At 52.1% G+C, this 15,325-nt stretch overlaps 6 protein-coding genes across 6 annotated transcripts; 4 read left to right on the top strand and 2 right to left on the bottom strand.

Moving 5' to 3' along the window:
• Positions 1 to 4,997: 4,997 nt before the first annotated feature.
• Positions 4,998 to 5,711, top strand: HO133_001834 (uncharacterized protein; the record flags this gene model as incomplete). Its single annotated transcript, XM_037292762.1, has 4 exons — positions 4,998 to 5,171; positions 5,226 to 5,348; positions 5,414 to 5,533; positions 5,595 to 5,711. The coding sequence occupies 4 exons, from the start codon at positions 4,998 to 5,000 to the stop codon at positions 5,709 to 5,711; spliced, it is 534 nt and encodes a 177-aa protein (XP_037151301.1).
• Positions 5,712 to 6,711: 1,000 nt separating this feature from the next.
• On the top strand, positions 6,712 to 7,727 carry HO133_001833 (uncharacterized protein; the record flags this gene model as incomplete). Its single annotated transcript, XM_037292761.1, is given in 2 exon segments — positions 6,712 to 7,297; positions 7,309 to 7,727. 2 exon segments carry the CDS (start codon positions 6,712 to 6,714, stop codon positions 7,725 to 7,727), a joined length of 1,005 nt encoding a protein of 334 aa, XP_037151300.1.
• A 433-nt stretch (positions 7,728 to 8,160) lies between these two features.
• HO133_001832 (uncharacterized protein) lies at positions 8,161 to 9,638 on the top strand (the record flags this gene model as incomplete). The annotated part of the gene is made up of 4 exons (XM_037292760.1): positions 8,161 to 8,424; positions 8,465 to 8,842; positions 8,897 to 9,083; positions 9,136 to 9,638. 4 exons carry the CDS (start codon positions 8,161 to 8,163, stop codon positions 9,636 to 9,638), a joined length of 1,332 nt encoding a protein of 443 aa, XP_037151299.1.
• Positions 9,639 to 10,207: 569 nt separating this feature from the next.
• Positions 10,208 to 10,823, bottom strand: HO133_001831 (uncharacterized protein; the record flags this gene model as incomplete). The annotated part of the gene is made up of 2 exons (XM_037292759.1): positions 10,208 to 10,492; positions 10,629 to 10,823. The coding sequence occupies 2 exons, from the start codon at positions 10,821 to 10,823 to the stop codon at positions 10,208 to 10,210; spliced, it is 480 nt and encodes a 159-aa protein (XP_037151298.1).
• Positions 10,824 to 11,327: 504 nt separating this feature from the next.
• On the bottom strand, positions 11,328 to 12,648 carry HO133_001830 (uncharacterized protein; the record flags this gene model as incomplete). Its single annotated transcript, XM_037292758.1, has 2 exons — positions 11,328 to 11,348; positions 11,494 to 12,648. The coding sequence occupies 2 exons, from the start codon at positions 12,646 to 12,648 to the stop codon at positions 11,328 to 11,330; spliced, it is 1,176 nt and encodes a 391-aa protein (XP_037151297.1).
• A 786-nt stretch (positions 12,649 to 13,434) lies between these two features.
• Positions 13,435 to 14,343, top strand: HO133_001829 (uncharacterized protein; the record flags this gene model as incomplete). Its single annotated transcript, XM_037292757.1, has 1 exon — positions 13,435 to 14,343. One exon carries the CDS (start codon positions 13,435 to 13,437, stop codon positions 14,341 to 14,343), a length of 909 nt encoding a protein of 302 aa, XP_037151296.1.
• Between the last annotated feature and the right edge of the window lie 982 nt (positions 14,344 to 15,325).

The following is a 15,325-nucleotide window of genomic DNA, read 5'->3' as shown; positions in this document are numbered from 1 at the left end:
GACACAAAGCGATTATGGGTTGGCCACAGCTAGCGAATAGGGATCAGGTCTTCATTCTCCTATTTCATCAACAGGAGCCGGATACATATGTACGCACACCACGCTGAGAATCTCTTGCTTGATATCGAGAATGGGCTGCATCAATGGGTGTTTTTCCGAAGCCAATCAATCAGCGAACAGAAATCACGGATTCTGCCGCTTATCGCAGTCGCGGGTCACCTCCGTGTTTGGCAGGTACGATCAGACTTCCACAGATGGTAAATCTGCGAGTTCTAAATACTGAATCCACTGCTCATATCTAATCTCGAAGCAACACAAAAAGCGATCGAGCAGCGGCTTTGCCATCGTATCTTTCTGCCTCTGGACCGGACATACATACCAAACAGCATGCTTTCATACCTTCTCTCTCTCTCCATGCACGCTGTCGAAACCCTTAGGCTCCAGCCATTCCGCCCACATTGTTTTCCCAGTCGCTCGATTTCAAAATTTTGGTATAATTGATCTTCCACACACCCTCGTACCCAACGTGAGCTAGTCGTCGATGTTGGATAGCTTCGCCGTTTGCGTTTGCTTGGCGGACTAAAAGAGAGCTTCCCTCAACATATGCTACGGAAAAACGAGCGCGTCACCGCGATCCAACTCCTCCGATTTGTATGCCATCTCTATAAAAAGATCCTGCGATCTTGGAGACACACCTCACACTTACTCCCCTGTTACTTCGATCCTTTATCGCTCTCTTATCCCACACCCAATGAAGCTGCTGTGAGCACAGTGAACGATGCCCTCTCCGGCGCTGCCGAACATGCTCGTCACCCAGACCCACGCTCAGGCCTACTGGAGAGCCACATCTTTCGTGTCGTCTGCACCGAGTACCATTTCGAAGACCTCAAGTTCGGCTGCTTTCAGTACACCAAGAATATGGTCGAAAAGCACCGTAAAATGGGAATAGTGTTGAAGAAAGAAGATATCTCCACCTACTGGGTGATCCAAATCCGTCGAGTGTACCTCGATGGACATCCTCTCCGGCGAATGATGATAATGCAGATGTATGATTCGCCAGTACCCAGATCTCGTTGTAACAACTGATAACTACGTAGTATATAGATCGCTATAATATATAGATCGAAGCGTAACGCTACAGATAAAAAAGCTTTATAAACATTAAACCAGAAAATTGAGGAGCCTAACAAGTAAGTGAAGCTACTTAATAAGGAACTGGCATATTTCACCAAGTGGCCCAGAATTTAGGCAAGGTAGCTCTATCTATCTTCTTCCTCCGTTCCAAGAGTATCACTTACCAGCGCAGGCGAACCATAGCGGTGATTCCACTGACGGGTCCGACAAGTTGCCAAAGGCGAATACTCGAGAGCCAGCATCGGAGCCAGGACCGAAAGAGAAAGACGAGTGGAAGCTTAGGTGGGCATAGAAGTGGGAATGGGCATCATCGGCCACTCTTCTTGAGAGAAGATGATCTTGGTACAGCCAGAACGAGTAGGTGCCTTGAAAGCGCCAGAGTCAGTGAACAGTGGACTGAAAGGCCCGCGGCAACATCTAGGCTACCACGCAAGCCGCCCTCCATCCTCTGGCCTCCCACTCCGTCCTCGTGATCCAACCAATGACGATCGGATGCGTGATAGCGAACGAAGCATGAGCATATGGATCCCGATCAGTGCATACTTGAACTGAGATTTAGATGTGCGGAGAGGAAGAAGCATATCCGAGATTCGCTTGGGGGAAAGACAAGGCGTGAATGAAGATTCAAAGCGCGAATGGAAAAAGCGGGTGGATGAAGAAGCCTTGATCATGCTTGTGTGAATCTTTCGTCTCGCTAATGAAGACTATTAAACACGGTCTCCTTTTAAGCTTCACATGTGCCTCTCCGCCATGATTTGCTCTTGGTGTAGTCTTCTTTGCACGAATAACTGCAAAGAATCACCTTCGCTAACAATTCACCTTCCTTCAACACTGCGACTCAATTCACTTGCAGAGTCCAGTAAATGAATCATTGACACTTCCAAGCATTCATACCCCAATCGTTCTCTCCTTTTTCTCCGTTTCTACCACCTTCCTCTTGTAAACACTCGTTATGTAGCAGTACTTCTACTGCAAACACGCCTTGGCCTCTGCTTTCTCAATTTTTGATGGCTCAATAAATGTACATATATACCGCTCTCCACCATTTGGTATCGGTGAGAAGCCCTTCGAGTCTACAGGACGCACGGCTTCTGAGTGACGAACATGCAAAGCCATCCCACCCAAGCCACGCCTCTTGAGGCACCAAGGGGAGACTCACCCAACTGATACCGTCGAGGCCACCACGCAGCCTCTAGATATCGCAATCTACACAGGCTAGGATGCTTATGCAGATAGTATCGGTGAAGATGAAAAGAGGATCAGTATCGGGGTATGGAAGGGAGAGGACGGCAGCGCAAACGCGGAGGAAGACAACAAGCAACGAACGGGCCTTCAGAGAGTGAGCAAGAAAAGTTCACGAAGCCTCCCAAACAAGATATCCTTGTCGCGTTCCACCAATGCAGTCAAGCGAAACTGCACGGCTGGGTGCTCCGTCCACCGTATGATAGATCTGGCAAGCGGTAAGGTGGCGGACCTCCTTTGTGAACACAAGCATTATGGCTTCAAACACGAAATGGCCTTTTTCCAACGAGAGAGGAGGATCCTGAGGGTTGCTGGGCGTGTGGAGTAAAGGGAGTCCCACGGTTATAGCAAGAATGGGAATAATCGCGGGCGAGACGTAGGGAAGGAGGGAGATTCGGAAGGAAGTGTAGGGGCAGCAGGATAGATGAAGAGGCGGGGAACCGTCATAGATCAGATTTAAGCTAGTATACTCAGCCGATTGTTATGGAGTATGGTCCTGTGGCATGCCATAACCTGGTATCTGCTCGATAGCACTGGGACCAGCTTCACCCCCACACCATACTCAAAATGTACCCCGTGCCATAATGATAGTAAAGCCTGCGATGATTACGACCTGGAGCATATCTTCGTAGATGTTCCACTAACTCTTATTTATGCTGTCAATCCAGGGGTGCGTGAAGAAGAGGAAAGTGTCGCTAGACGAAAGAAGCCTGGCAGAAAGCCAGTCTATGAGAGTTTTCAGTGAAAGGAGTCGCTTGCTTAGGGTAAATCGGCGCAACGGAGGCATTGGTTGGTGGAGATGTTTGAAGAGACCAAGCCGACGAAGTCTGCCAGTGTGGACAGGAGCAAGATCCATGGTCACATGTACGTGAAGTCGTTACTTGAAACACCGCTTCATCACATGCATCCCCCTTCTTTTCCGAGCTAAGGTGGCGTAGCATCTATCGCCCAACATCACCACGGACGCGCTTACAGCACTCCGTCCTCGGAAGATAGCGACGGTGATGGTAACGTGCTAGGGTTTGTTGACCACGGCTTCCTCCTCGCCTCTGCGGAGGATATCACAATGTATGTCAGTAAGGGGAGCAAGCCTGAAAGTCGTGTGCCTTGCTTAGGTACGCCTCTCGGTGGCTTCCGTTCTCTTCCACAGCTTCCATAATTCAATACAAATATCGCCGCCTTACCTGCCCCGCCACATATCGATATTGCAAGATGTTTTCCTTCGATTTCCCCATCGCCTGTCTGCAATTCTCGATTTGATTTATAAATTTTTTCCCCTTCTCTTTTGGGTCGCTCATTTCTTTACGGACGAATGATTGAATGAATAATATTAGAATGTCAAGGTCGATAATGCATGCGTAAAGCCAAGATATGGAGAAAAGGGGACTGCGGGGGTTTAAGGAATTAGAGTTAGGGTAATCAAACCTTAGCCAGAATGAAGCACAAACAGTCGTACTCATATCCATACCTTACTTGAGTCCAGTATCTTTCCTGCTTGCAGACGTTGAGGCCGGTTTGAGAGGGTTCGGAGGATATAGATACAGGCGCCAGCGGAAACCAGCTCAGGTACCCGGAGCTAGCTTTGCATTGGGGGCTACCTAAGGTAAGGTAGAGTGCTTTGCACCACTCCCCTCGGGAGTCATTATATGCAGGCACAAAGCTGACCCTAGAAAACAGATAACGCTCTTCTGTCAAACAAACCTGATGGAAGCCCCTCAGCTAACTTCCCCAAATTAGTGACTAGCCCTCTCTGGAGCAGGGCTGCCGAAAGCGGCACTTGCAGTTACCCTAACCCTTTCCAGAGATTCCGGGGTCCGCTTTAGGGAAAAGGGGCGGCGTGCTAGCTCCGGGTACATAGGATACTAAGTCGCGGGCCGAGAGGAGTGCATGAAGCCTTAGGTACAACATACATACTACTTGTATCTCTTTGCAAATTGAGCCCGCAGTTACGCGCCCCCCATCTCTTCACTCTCTATCACTTGATGCCAATCATTCTCTGCATCATGTGTGACACTTTTGCATCAGATTTGCACCTCGCATCTCTTTTCGCTTTGACCCCTTATTTGTGCAGCGAAATCTATCATCTGATGAGCTTCTCTTTTGTCTGGGAAAAAAAAAGGATCGGCGCTGGGTTTGACAGCTTCACAGGTGGGAGGACCAGGTCGTGGACCGATGTGGACTTCCTAACGCTGCAGGCGACTGAATCCGGTAGGTTACAACTTGCATCTATCATGTGATTCGCGCTGCGTCATCTCACCCTCTTCGACGACTGGCTAAACTCGTTGGAAATCCAATATGCGCGACTACCAAAGCCAAATGATATGAATACTGAAATGGACGAGGACGATATCGCGTCGAGGGAATGGATACCGAAAGGGACAGGACCGATTACACTGCGCCCAGTAAATTTCTGTCAGTGATGTCTGGTCCTGCCATTTCTTAAGCTCGCCGTGCTCCAACATAAAGAGACTATAAAGAAAGCCTGCTACCCCATACTTCTTGCAACCATCTTCTTCTCAAACGATCATTCATCAGTCTTTACCAAACCTGCTCGCTTTGCCAGCCAAGTGTCCCTGCTCCACTCGCAATCGTCACCTCTCGATATCTACACCATAGACACCATGTTCTCCAAAACATCTATCATCCTCAGCCTCTGCTTCTGGCTTGCCTTCGCCTCGGCCGCCGTCAACCTCGCCCAGATCGTCGCCAGCAATGAGAATCTCGAGGAGCAGGCTACCAACGCCGACACCGACGTCAATGATCTCACCGCTCTGAACGGACTGGACTATGCTCCCGTGAGACGTACTGTCCAACTTCACACGGACGGAGGACTGACCACGGTCGCTTAGAAAGCCACTCAAGACCTTGCAGGGATCAACTCAGCTCTTTCGGACCTCGTCACCAATGCCGGACAAGTGACGCCCACAGGGGACGGCGGCGATGAAAGTAGCGTGACCAGCTCCTTCGCCAGTGTGAGTATCACCATACCCTGACGCATAGCCTGACGCACTCACACATCCTCTCCGCGTGTTACCAGTTCTCCAACGCCTTGACCAAACTCATGAACGACTTGATCTCCAAAGAGGAGATGCTCGCCATGTTCGACCAAAAGACCATGGTGTATGGAAATCTGACCTTCCTCGAAGACAACTACAATGCACGTCTCCCCGCCTCCATGACTCGCCAAATCGCTCCATGGGCTAACCCAGACCGTCTAGAACTACTCCCTCGCTCTGCAGAACATCACAATGGACCAGGCGGACAAAGAAAGCGTTGACGACGCTACGGGTGGGGCGCTGGGGCAGATCGGAAGTGCCGTTAGCGCGTACGCTTGATCCTGTGCCATAGAAGCTGCGGCGGTGCATCGGCATCAGGGTCAGAAGGCGGCCGAAGAATGTGAAATAGAATATCTTCTGTCTTGTATGATTATCCTAGCAATTTTTTTTGCGGCTTCGCAGGGACACCGGCGCGGAATCCCCAAGACTGTGTAATCTATCCCCCATTGCTTCAATCCCATATAATTCCCGACCCCGCATCGATTCCGTCGTCGGTTCACTCGTCCCAAATCATGTCCATCCATGCTCCCTGCCCTCCTACCCCAGCTCAGCAGTAGACCTCCCTCGACCCCAAGCGTCTGACCCACGACACACAACCCCGCAGACACCCATCGTCTCAACGACCCAAATCGACCTCCCCACAACAACCACCATCATCCGCCACGGACCCAGCAGCGTTAAACAATCACCGCACCCTCCAAACACTAACACCCCTGATCCCGCACCAACAACCACTGACCAACATGACCAACGAAGTGACCGCAGCCCTCACGCACTATACCGACCGAGCAGCGTCCGAGGTGCCACACCCCGTCTCCGCGTACCACAACCCATCCCGCTCGCTCAAGGAGTCTTGTGAGAAATTGACAATGTCGAACGTCCCCACGGGCGCGGCGGTAGGGGGGGGTGGGTTTCCAAACGCGTGTGTGCGAACCGTCTCAACAGCGCGAACAAAACGCACCACCACCCTCGATCGCCCTCGACGCTCCACCGACGATGACTCAAGTAGCCACCTCACGTGGAAATGTAAACAGGGACCACGAGCATCAGGTGTGTGAAGTCGTACCCCCCCCCCAAACCTCACCATACGGCTCAAAAGCCCGATGCTCGTTCAGGAATGCGAAAGCGAGCGGATGTTCGGAGAAGTGGAATAACGCACCGCCGAACATGGTAGGCGTTCGAGGCCATGACTGACTGACATACGGATTTTCCAAGGTTGTCGTCGGGACGGAAGGAGCGGTTCGCGACATTTTGAAGAGTCCATCTGACAGACGCAAAAATGGCCTGGGATGGGATTCGAGGTTGGGGGCTGGACGATCGAAAAAGGGAACCTTTCTCACCAGCCTTCCGACGATCTATCAAACAGCTACTCCATCTGACAATACAACACGCCCGAATCCCCCCAACCCCACAAAGCCACAGCCTCAAAGCCGGCCACGGGACGGTTGCCGAACACTCACATCTGGGGCCCCAACGCCACCACCTCGCCCTTTCCCTCCACCGCCCGCACAATTTCCCTCCCAGCCAACACAACTCAAACCCACAACCCCGGCCAGCAACCCACCCGACACCATTCATCACCGCCCCATCCAACGCCGCCGCCGCCGCCGCCGAGCGCAAAGCCGCCGAATACCTCCAAACCCAGAAACGCTGCCAAACGCCAGCGGGACGACGACCGCAGCGCCGACGCCACTCTCAGCACCGCCAACCGGCCCCTCACAACCGAGAACCGAGCCCTGACAGCCGACCTCCAAAGACTGGAAAAAAGCACATGCCAAGAACTGCGCAAAAGGAAGCCAAGCGCACCAAAAGGCCCACGGGGACCACCCTCGTCAACGGCCCAAAAAGGGCCCGCTCGGAAAACGGTACGGCGCAGGAGCTGAAGGCGTGGAGGGGAAAGTACGGCGCGGTGGAGGGGCCGGCCGAAGAGCACGGCGCGGTTGGCGGAACGGCGGTCTCGAGCCCGGAAGGCGCAGAATGGGAGCGCGGCGTCGATGGGCCAGGGCGGGACGGAAGCTGAAGGAGAAACACCCGGGCGACATCAAAGCTGAGGGAGACCCGAGCGGCGCCGACGCCGAGGAAAACGTGAACCTGAGCAGCGCGGCCGAAGCCAGAGCCGCCAGGTACGGGGACGAGAGGGACACGCTGCATCGCATGCTGCGGGAGGAGGTGGCCGGGAGCGGCGAGCTGGCGGAAGTCGTTGGTGCTGCGGGATGCGAAACTGGCGGAGGCATTGGAGGGCTGGGGGGATGGATGATGGGGAGCTTCAGACTAGCAGACGATTTGGCTACCTAGTCCATGTGCCATGTGTAGTATCGAAAGGGATCCAAAGTTCGTGCTAGGTGGCGGAATCGGAGGGTATGGCGCTGTTGTTGATAGCTATTAGCTTAATATTATTGTACGATTGGATGTTCCTGTAAGAAAGGGAGGCTTGCTACATAGCGAACAGAAGACATCATCACAAACATGCAATATACGAATCCATCCGAGTGCCCTTGTAGGGTCAAAGCATAATCCGAACAGACTTTGTTCCTATTGCATGGTTCTACTGCAGCTGGATGAAGCGCGATGGCGCGGCTGTTTACGCGAAGAGAGTGTTGAAGAAAATTCCGCGTCCTCTTCGCCGCTACCTTTCCAGCTTCTCCGCGACATCACTGATACCAAGTCTTGCCATTCCTTGCCCACTCAGGTGAACTGTGCGAGTCGGTTGTATCCAATCGCCGTCATCATGTCGGATGTACCGATGTACGATACGGCCGGCTACCAATCATTCGTCCACCAACTCGACCCCCGCATCCGACCTCTGAGATGCACAAAGGAGCATCTGGAAGGGCGAAAACACACCATCATTCGTTTCACGACCCAGTTCTACAAGAACAATGAACAACTCGGTCAGTCAATCACCCGCAGCGTGGTGGAGTTCTTCTGGATCGACGAGATATGGAGGCTGTACCCAACGGACCACCCCGAGAAGCGCCGTCTGATTGGCCAGGTAATCGAACAACTCTAGGCCGTTCGATCACTCCTGATAGGATACTTATGCTCAGCAGGCGCATTCTCCAAAGTATGAGGTTTACTGGCAGAAACGACTCGATGCCGAGGCCTTCAAGGCCAAGAGGGCGCGCCAGAGCTCTGCAGAGTTCTGGTCCTTTCCTCGCCAACTCAGTAACGAGGAGCAGAAAGACAAGGGAGTCGTGCTTCTGGGTAACCATGATTGGGAGTATATCCTTCCAGAAGTCCAGCTCATGCCGCTTTACCACGTCTTCTTCTTGGAACTTGCGAAGAAAGTCAAAGCCGCCAATCCGGGGAAGTCTTTGACTATTGAGCTAATGAGACGTTTGTGGCGCCTTTTGATCAGAGAAGTCTACGACTTCGTCAATGAGGCGGAAATTACGGCAAAGACGGAAGAGGTACGTCCTTGCCTGCGAATGTTTTGGGAGGTACCTGACCGGGCTTATTTACAGGCCAAAGCTGTGACGGACGACGAGTTTGAGGAAGCAATGAGGGTTGTTCCAGAAACATTGTCAAAGAAGCGCGGGATCTCTGCAGAGAGTGACACCAAAGCCGATCCTAGCGAGAGCCAAAGTCAACAGTCGAAGAAGAAGAGGACCGTCAGGTTGGCGGAAACTGACGGCTCAGGTAGCCAGACCGGTGAGTGCCTGAAGGCTTCTTATCTCTTCGATTCGCCGTGCTGATAGTCCAGGAGCCAATAAATCGGAGCCCGAATCCTCTACAGGACCCAAATCATCAGCGGTAACAAACGGGCATCAGCCAGTCAACAACACCGAATCTCCGGTCCGAGACCCCAAGATCCTCGAGCTAACAAGGCGCAATACCGAATTAACAGCAGACCTGGCCACCGCAGAGCGACAAGTCGCAGAGCACTCGCGTGCAAAAGAGTCAGCGGACCGAAGATGGAGTAGCCAACACGGTCAGCTGCAGGCCGCAGAGCGAGACGCTCGCGAGTTGAGGAAGGCCAGGCCAGACTTGGCGTACCATATGAAAGCGAGGAAGGATGCGGAACAGCAGCTGAAGAGCCAGCACAGCGAGCTGAAAAAGGCCAAAGGGAAGGCCGCCGAGCTGGAACGCGAGCTGAGGACGGAGAAGGGCAGGGTTGCTCGGTTGGAAGCGTCGTTGGCGAAGGCTGGAGTTGGATCCGGAGGCGAGAAGATCACGGAGGCGGGGGGGATGGCCTTTTACGTATAGTGCAATGCATGTTGGGGATGCGTGATGGCGGTACTTGGGTTTGTTTTCCACACAAAACCATCAATGTAGAGGAGGTCGACGCAAGGACCAGAAAAGGCAGTCGTGGTTGGGAAAAGCAAGGCCAAGATCCTCTGAGCACGGAGAACCAGTCCTCCATTCAAGATCGTAGAAAGAGGACGACGATATCGGTGGTTCGCCGGGCTAGTTTTCTCTTCTACAACGGATAATCGAGCTTTACGGCGCTAAGGTATTGCTGGGTCCTGGCGAAGCTTTGTGGATGTCGGCGTTTCCACTGCACATTATTGCAGGACGGTATTTCACTTATGTGGCAAACGTAAGTGATCCATTCAAGGCAGATCGATTTCTATGAGTACCACATTAAAGCCAGGGAAAACAACCCCTCTCACGTCGGATAGATAGAATCTCCGGAGCGCAGGGATAGAATTGGTGTCGAACACAGGGCGATTTCCAGTACCCTATCCGGCCGACGTGGCAGGTATTCATACACGCACCCAGCACAACCCCACATCTACCTACCCTTCTCCCGCAAACACTCCTCCAATCATCCCCTAACCCCCCGCCACCTCCCGCATCTTCAACCCCGCGCTCACATACATTGTGAATATCAACGCCGAGCTGCCGACATAGACAACGGACCTGACATTCGCCACCGCCAGGGTCGTATTATTGATGTACACAAGATTGTACACGACCCTGCTGGCGATATACGCCATACTCAGCGCATTCAGGTAACCCGCGTCCAAGCCGGCGGCGTTGCCCGCGACGACGCCAGCGGCGAAGATGCCGAGGTTCTCGAACCCGTTCTGCTGGGCTCCTTCGGCGCGGATGATGGTCTGGGGGAGGGGGGGTGGAGTTAGCGTTGTTTTTTTGTACCATCCGGATTTACAACGTGCTCATGCTCATCTTGCTCCCTCGAGCACTCGCTGATTGAATGGAAAGGGGGGAGACATTGTGGAAATTCGGGCATACGTCCTTCGTTGCCTTCGACAGCGATTGATCAGAGGCAACAGTGTTAGTAAGGCTGCGCGGTTGCGTGTTATCGAATTTTCTCGAACTGGCTGCTTCGTAGGTTTTGACTGCAAAGACGTGGGGGACCAGGGAGAGGATCCAGGCGAGGGGGATAGAGTAGAAGGATAGACCTGGAGTGGTTGGGAGGAATGCCATGCTGGAGATGATTATTATCAAGACTGCTTTGCCGATGGCAGAAAATGACTCAACGGATTTGGGAGAAATATAGCAAATGAAGGCTTCTGGACGTAGTCTCAGTGAGTGATTCAAGAGGCCGAAATTTCGTCACCCTCCTATTTCAATGTCGTCACCTGGAATGCCAAGCCACCAGATTGACTTTCCTAGCGTTCTGACACTTTAACCGAGGGACTAAAGGAGAGATTGGTGTCGCTACTGTTGGCAGGACGTCGACGTGAAGTTGACTAGCTGGGCGTATAGAAAGGGTTTTTTCGGAAAACTGATAGAATTGAAGAATGCTTGGATTGAATGACTATCGTACGAAACAGGGTATAGGCAAACAGCGCGCAAAGACAGGCTCCAAATGGCTAGAAGATCGAAGGCCGCAACACTTTCACGCAATCGCGATAGACCCGTTTCCATTGACAACAATGCAACAACAGCAAGGGAGATATACGAGCTTGAAAATTTGTGCCAGCTGCATTAGGCAGTGCCCATGACAGTCTGCATAGGAATTTGGCAGTCAGCAGTGCCATCTTAAGAGGGGTTCCGAGCCTTCAAACGTCTCTGCAAAGTAATACTCCCCAGACACGTCTTCAGGCTCGAAGTTCCTTTCCAAAAAGAGGGTTCGGGCTGGGAAAATACGTACCTTCATAGCGTTCGGAAAGAACATAGTCTTTCCCTTCACCATCCTCACCACCGCACTAGGAATCCACCATCCAAATGCCGCCCCGACTCCATAATTTGGTCCTACCGGCACAAACTGCGTCTCCTTCGTTGTCAGAGGCTTGTATTCTTTTACTTTACCCTTCCCACCAAGTTCAGCGACGATATTGCCAACGGTAACAGGTACGGCGAAGTTAATGTACATGATGCCACCTGGAGAGTTCTGTGCCATATCACCCGTCACCCACACATTCTTGAGCGAAGGAACGCGCGTGTAGGCGTCGCACACTACCCGACCTTGATCGTCGAGCAGGGAGGAAGGAAGATATGAAGAGGCGGGCTTGCGGCCGGTAGCGACGAGAAGCATGTCGACGGTGCGGGTTGAGCCATCACTCAGAATGACTTTGGTGGTGCCATTGCCAAGATCGTTGCTATCTGTGAGTTGAAGGTTGTGCTCGACCTTGACACCCATCCCTTGGAGGAACTCTTGCGCACGCTGGCCGATGGAAGGCCGAAGGCCCTTGAGGAGACGTTCGTGGCCGGAGAGAATGGTAATGTCTTTGGGGGATGAGGTCTGTTTGCCGTGAAGGTGGCCGATTTCTCCAGCTGTCTCTGTGCCGGCTGTGCCACCGCCAACTATCATTATGCTTTTGACGGAGGAGAGGCGGGATTGGATGTCTTTGTAGGCGTCGAGCGTAGGTACGTGCGAACCCTGGTAGCTGTAGAGTGGGCTAGGACTTTTTGAACCTGTTGCAATAACAAGGCTGTCGAAGGAGATGTTGTTGGTAGTAGGTGCCACCTCTTCTTTCTCGTTCTTCAATTTGTAGAGCACCGTCTTCTTGTCCGTTTCCACGCCTGTGATCTCTGCATGTACGAAGTCGAAAAGCTCCGAGGAATATTGCTTGAAACCCTTTTCGATGGGAATGAAGGAGTCCATAATGTCTTTAGGGTAGGGCATGAACATGGCACGGGGGGCGCCGACCGAAAACCAGAAGTGGGTGCTATTGGTGATCATGGTGACTTTGTAGGATTTGCCTGTTTGTGTCTTGAGGCCCGGGAGAGCTTTGAGGAGGCCATGGGCAACGCCTAGTCCTGCGTATGAGCCTCCTAAAATGACAATATTGTGAGTGTCCGACATGTTGGCTGCTGCTGGAGATTGAGGGGCAGGCCGGGACGGTTGAGCTGCAGGTTATGATTATAAGAAGCTTCAATAGCGTTGAATGAATTATTCAGCGAACGCGAAATCTGCTTACATATTCTGGGATCTCATTTCTAATCCAAATGTAATAATAGTAGTACTAGTACCTGATGTACTATGGAGCGGGATCTCGACCTTAGGGGAACGCCATGCATCTGAAAGATTCATCTGGACTCGGAGCAAACGTGTCGGCTTTTAAGGCTTAGTTGCGGGGTTGAACCCTGGAAGTCATTCTTTGCATTTGGTGATTGGTCAATCATGCAAGGCAGTCTTTGCCGGCGTCGTCTTGGCATTTACCGTTCCAAACGGCTATCTTCGCTTTCGCAGGACGTAGTGGGTATTGACACTCAAATAGTCGATACACACCTCGATGAATTGCGAAACTGGTGCTCGTGGTCGCAGCGGATGGAGAAGGTACAGTAAGAAGCTGCAGAGAATCGTCATCTTGACCGCAATGCAACTTTGATCAGGCTACGCCACAGGCGCTCAGCGATGAGGGAACGAAGGTTGTAGGAAGGGATCTGTGTCGCTTTAGCCGATGAACAGTGTGATTGTTCAGCCATGACTGCCCAGCACAAGCATATTTATACATTAGGCAGGCAGCCGCTAAAGTTTTGCGGTTCCGTGGTCTTCCGTTGCCCCACCTAAGCGGGGTGGTAGCACGAGGTCCCCTATGCCACAATTTCTGTGGGTCTGGCAATCACGCTGTCACGTCGATGTGCAATCATGGTGCACCAACACAGCCTGGACCAAACTTTCATTCATAAAACCACGACTCACGAATATCACATTCGATGGACGCGCTTGGGCAAGACTACCTCACCAGCTCTCGTCTTTATACACGGCACACCATGGAGCAGCGCTGTGTGGCAGGATTTGGCGACAAGTCTTTCCACTCACTATAATATCTATCTTTATGACCATCCAGGTTTTGGCATTTCACCCCCATACCGCCGCTTGGTGGATGCAGCGGATCATGACAAAGTCGACCTAGATGCATCTCTCGTCCTTCGTGCCGAAGCGACCGCTGCTCTGTTCAAACACTGGGACATGGCGAGTCCACCTCACGTGGTGTCCCATGACAACGGCGGCCTGGTCTCCTTACGCCTGCTTCTGGATCATAGTATAACATTTGCGAGTTTGTGTCTCATTGACGTTGTGGCGATTGGTCCGTTTGGGTTGCCATTTTTCAAACTCGTCGCCGAGAACGAGGGTGTCTTCACGGCCATTCCGGCAAACCTCGTTGAGGGCCTTGTGCGAGCCTATGTGAAAAGTGCGACATGCAAGTCATTGCCCAAGGAAATTGAGGATATGCTAAGCGCCCCTTGGCTTGCGGGTGGAATGCAAGGATCCGACAAGTTCCTGCAAGAAATGGTACAGGCTCATTACCGGGACGCTGGTGTACTTGAGAACGAGTATGCTCGTGTCGGAGGTCTATCACCAACCAAGATTATTTGGGGGCTAGAGGATGCTTGGATACCAGTCGAAACAGCTCAAAGGTTGAAGAAGGCACTGAACGCGGAGCATCTGGTCATCATTGAAGAAGCAGGGCATTTGGTTCAGTATGATCAACCGGGCAAGCTTGCTCTCGAGGTAGGACTGTGGCTCAGCAAACACAGCAAGAATGAAATATAGCACAGCGTATACATGAGGCCGGCGCCGAAGCTGCAGATCAGGAAACAAACGACGTCGAGATGAAAGGACAGGCTTGAGGTATCAGACTATGTATGGAACCTGAGCATCTTGAAGTGTGCAATCCCATCTGCAAGAACTTCAGTTTGGATTGGAACAGTATAATCGTGCCGACAACGGGTTACAATCTAAAGGTACTCCCACCCTACTGCCGCGAATCGAATATATCGTACGATAGCTCTGTCGCCGCTCTAACGAAATCATTAAATGTCGTGGCAAGAGAATCTTTCAATCTTCTGAAGATACGTTATCTTCTTTCTAGCTAGGAATAGTGTCAGTGACAGTGCTGTTCAGTATACTGTAGACCTTGTTAAGTGACCCTGCTACTTGACACTAAGCTGTGATAACCTGATCCCTCCGTCGATGGCATTCATCACCTTTCTCATCGATGCTGGAATAACAAGCGTCACCGCAGTGGTACCGAGAAAATCAGGTCACCAACTTACGTGCCGTATAGCTCCCAGACGACTTCCACCCCACCCTTGCCAAAACGACCACCTGCGGCTACACATCCCAAAGCCTCATTCGCCTGGTCGAGAGTAAAAAAACTTTATCAACAATCGGGTGAATCCCCTTCTGCTGATAAAGCTCCACAGCTTCCTCCAAGCGATCTTTCGGCCCGTTCCCAATGCCCTCGGGTGTGACATCCCGTCGCAACGACGAGCACATTCGTGTCGATTCTACTATCAGCGTCATCCTGCTCTCCACTGAGATAACCGATGGCAGAAATCGTACCTCCCCGTTTGACGCAGGCCGAAGCTCTTCGCCAGTGTGTGCGGTCCAGCCTGCTCGAAAAAGGTATCCGCGCCTTTGGCTTCTGTGATTGAATCGGTTGCAAGGATGGATAGACTCTAGGCATGCTAATGAAATGACTTTGTTCGCCTATCTGAAACCGAGTCAGCCACGGGAAGAGTCTCATTGCTCG

The sequence above is a fragment of the Letharia lupina genome, assembly GCF_014066315.1.
Source record: "Letharia lupina isolate WasteWater1 chromosome Unknown contig_13, whole genome shotgun sequence".
In the NCBI taxonomy this organism is placed as follows: Eukaryota; Fungi; Ascomycota; class Lecanoromycetes; order Lecanorales; family Parmeliaceae; genus Letharia; species Letharia lupina.
This window is presented reverse-complemented; position numbering and strand designations above follow the sequence as displayed.